Consider the following 3,794-nt stretch of genomic DNA (forward strand, 5'->3'; position numbering starts at 1 on the left):
TGCTCATCAAAAGGGTCATCTCATCACCTATTGTGTTACTGTTCATGTTGGATTCTTTTCAGCCTTCATGATACTGTAAATGCAACTGGAGTCACAGTGAGTGACCAAAGAACTGAAGATACGACAAACTTCTAATCTACTGTTGGTTCTTTTCCTCTTATGTTTTCATGGACGCAAGCAAAGCATTAGCCTCTATAGATGTTTGATCCTTTTCGTCTTACTCCAAATAGACCTGATCATTGACGTCGTGATTAAGGCATTGCCCCAAACAGCAGCCGTGTCGCTCATTCCTAACATTTTTTTCTTTCTAAACCAATCTATAGAGAAGGCCTTTTTGTGTCTCTTGTAGCGCAAACCAGGGAAATGCTTGTTTGGGTGTAACTATTTGTTTGCACCATGTTCTCTTCTTACCTATCTAGCCGTTGGATATATAGGCGAGAAAAATTGTGCACATATAGAGACATGTATATTCTCTCCCACTTGTCTTTGAAAGAGTAGGTGAGCACAAATGAATATATGATCTTCTGACAGCAATGAATATGGAAGTGAGTACTGTTATTGTTTCTGACAGGGATACGGGAGCAAGTAGGTGAGACATTACGGGTGATATAATCGAAGAAAAATGAAGTAGTAGTCCAATATTTCCACAGTAACACCAACATTATCAGTTCAGGAGCTTGTGTTGTTCTTCACCTTCCAGAAATTCAGTGTCCATGTTTGATTGAGCTGATCATATATATCATGAGATGAGCATCCGATGGTACGCCATGTGGATTTGCTTCTGAAGATTTACAATGATACTTCTCATCTGTTGACGTATCTTCTTCTTTTTTTGACGTGATCTCATCGCCTGTATGGCTGTATCTGGACATACTGTACATGTTGGGTGCCTCTTCCCGAGACTGTACATGAAACCGCAGAGATGCAAATACAAGTTGCTGATCTACCAGTAGCCTTTACGGATGCTTGAAACACCGAGCCTGGCGACTACTGAAAGCCTCCAGTATTCTGCAAACAGGCAGTCGCTCCGGTGCTCATTCATAACTCACGGCCTCATGCCCTGCCATCTCATGGCTCAGCAGGCCAAGCATGCCAAACACCTCCGCAGCCTGCGGATGAGACCGACCCCCGCAGACAAACTCATCCACGTCGCCGTCGATCTCCACGGCGCTGCGGCCAGGCCTCTTCTTCACCCCCCGGGCTTTCATCAGGCCCCTGACCTTGCCGGCCCCATCCCATTTCCCGACGGCTGCGTAGATGTTCGACAGCAGCACGTAGTTCGAGTCACCGCCGGGGTCCTTCTCAAGGAGGTACTGCATCAGCTGCTCGGCCATGTCCACGTCCCTATGCATCCGGCACCCAGCAAGCAGAGCTCCAAGCACCACCTCGTTCGGCCGCACCGGCATGGTCGCCACCATGCTCATGGCCTCGTCCAGGCGCCCGGCTCGGCCAAGCAGGTCGACAACACACCCGTAGTGCTCCATCCTCGCCGCGATGCCGTGCTCCGCCCTCATGGCGTCATAGTACCTCAGCCCCTCGTCGGTGAGGCCGGCAAGGCTGCAGGCCGTGAGCACGCCCGTGAACGTTACAGCGTCTGGCTTGAACCCCTTCCTCCTCATTGCCTCGAAATGCTCGATGGCGTCCGTGCACCGTCCGTTGGCTGCGAACCCGACGATCATCGAGTTCCAGGAGACCACCGTCCGCTTCCTCATGCTGTCAAACACCTGCCGTGCAAACTCCACCTGACCGCACCGAGCGTACATGTCGATCAACGAGTTGGCGATGCGGATGTTGCCCTCTAGCCTCTCCCTGGTCACGAACCGGTGCACCCACATACCGAGACCGAGCACGCCGACCTCAGCGCACGCGGAGATGGCAGCTACCAGCGTGACGTAGTCTGGCTCAACACCGTCCAGCAGCATGGCATGGAAGCAATCGATTGCCTCGTCATGGCGCCCATTCTTGACGCACCCGTCGATGAGCGCCGTCCAGGAAACCTTATCCGGTTCCGGCATTCCGTCGAACAGCTCGCGCGCAGCGGCGACCAGGCCGTTGCGCATGAGGGCGGTGATCATGGTGTTGTAGGTGACCACGGACCTGACGGGCATGGAGCCGAACAGCTGGAGGGCGTGGTGGGGGAGGCGGGACGCGAGGTAGAACCGCGCGAGGCAGGTGCAGAGAAGGAGGTGGCTGGGGAAGAGCTTGATGGCGAGGGCGTGGAGCGATAGCGCGAGGGGCCGGGCGAGCGGAGAGGAGGGGGCGCCGGCGCAGGCGAAGATAACGGTGAGGAGGGTGACGTCGTTGGGCGCAGGCGCGTCGGGGGAGGAGAGCATGGCGGAGAGCGCCGCGGCCGTCGACGGCAGGTCGCCCTCCCGCGCCGGGCGCGCGATGGCGGCCGTCCACGAGACCACGTCTCGCGGCGGCGTGCGGCGGCGCGGCTTTGGGGTGGCGCGCTGCGCGGGTGGAGGAAGAGTGAGAGATGGAGAGGCGGCCGCTGCCATGGCCGAGAAGCTTTCGGCTGGAACGGTAGAACTTGACCAAATGCTGAAGATTGCTGTCAATGTACCTGCTGAACTGAATTCCACTCCTTCTCAAGGTGTTGGATGAGGCAGAGGCCACACTCGTCAGACCGGAGCTGGGTCCAGGGTCAAAATTAACTTGAAATATTGAGTATAGGGTGTCGATTTCATGGATTGAAAGATTGATGTTCATTTGCAATGAGCACATGAATTCGTGGTTTAAAACGAACTCCATTCGATCTAGACCCTATCCACGGGGACAGCATACGCCCAGTGATGTGATAATGACAAAACTTCTCAATGCTAAGATAGCTCGGGATGGGAACTTGGTGCTCTCGGGTTCTGGCGCACCCAATATGCACCAAAAAATTTAGTAATTCAAAAAATTCAAATTTTTTTTGAATCAAACATGATTAACTATTCTACTTGTATAAAAAGTTTGGGCAAGAAATAATTCAGTTTGACTTCAGGGCAAAAAAGAAAAGTTTATGACGACAATATAGTGTGTATAGTGCTTGTATATAGCCTTTTTTTGCCGAATCCTCGATCCAGGATACAACAAAAGTCTTTCTCTGACAAATCTTTTTATACGACTACAATACTTGATCATGTTTGATACCAAAAGAAGTTTCCGGATTTTTTGAACTTTTTTGAATTACTAATTTTTTTGGCATATTGGGTGCGCTGGTACCCATGTTATCCTTTGTATTTTCCACCTTAATACATTTTACTATATGATGAGTTTGTATGAAACTAAAATGTGTTTTGCTATCTCAAGTTGCTCACAAATGAAAATGGCAAAGATATCACTCAACTTTCCAAAAAACGAAGACGAGACGCAACGCCGATGCAGAAATGGGAATGCCACGGCTGGAGATAGGGATGGCACAACGACCGCAGCGTAACCGGCGAAGGGAGGTTAGAGGTAGCTTCGCTCGAGTAATCTATTAGTGCTAATGTGGGGGTGATAGGTTATGTTTGCACACTTTTTTCGTGCCCTTGTCTAACCTCTTCTTGTAATGACCCAAAACGACCTGGCTGTTGATCTTGCATCCGACGGTCCAGAATGATCGACTGACCCAAAACCAGTTTTCAGTAGTTGACTGTTAGCCACACCCATTTTGTAATATACTGATGCACACCTGTAGGTTCTTAAAAATGAAAGAGGTTAGAGGTTGACAGGTGCGTCTGCGGGGTGGTTGTCGTCATCCGAGAAGGGGTGAAATTTAGAGGGATGTCTGGAGTGGAAAAAAAAAACGGTGAAACCAATTAAAG

At 50.8% G+C, this 3,794-nt stretch overlaps 1 protein-coding gene across 1 annotated transcript; it reads right to left on the minus strand.

The window, feature by feature from the left end:
- Positions 1–609: 609 nt before the first annotated feature.
- Positions 610–2,693, minus strand: LOC123138409 (pentatricopeptide repeat-containing protein At1g05750, chloroplastic). Its single transcript, XM_044558388.1, has one exon. It carries the CDS (start codon positions 2,499–2,501, stop codon positions 1,035–1,037), a length of 1,467 nt encoding a protein of 488 aa, XP_044414323.1. The 5' UTR covers positions 2,502–2,693; the 3' UTR covers positions 610–1,034.
- Between the last annotated feature and the right edge of the window lie 1,101 nt (positions 2,694–3,794).

Source organism: Triticum aestivum, chromosome 6B, assembly GCF_018294505.1.
Source record: "Triticum aestivum cultivar Chinese Spring chromosome 6B, IWGSC CS RefSeq v2.1, whole genome shotgun sequence".
NCBI lineage: Eukaryota > Viridiplantae > Streptophyta > Magnoliopsida > Poales > Poaceae > Triticum > Triticum aestivum.

Excerpts from the sequence above, each read along its gene's own strand:
- LOC123138409 (XM_044558388.1), bottom strand. The coding sequence starts at position 2,501 with ATGGCAGCGGCCGCCTCTCCATCTCTCACTCTTCCTCCACCCGCGCAG.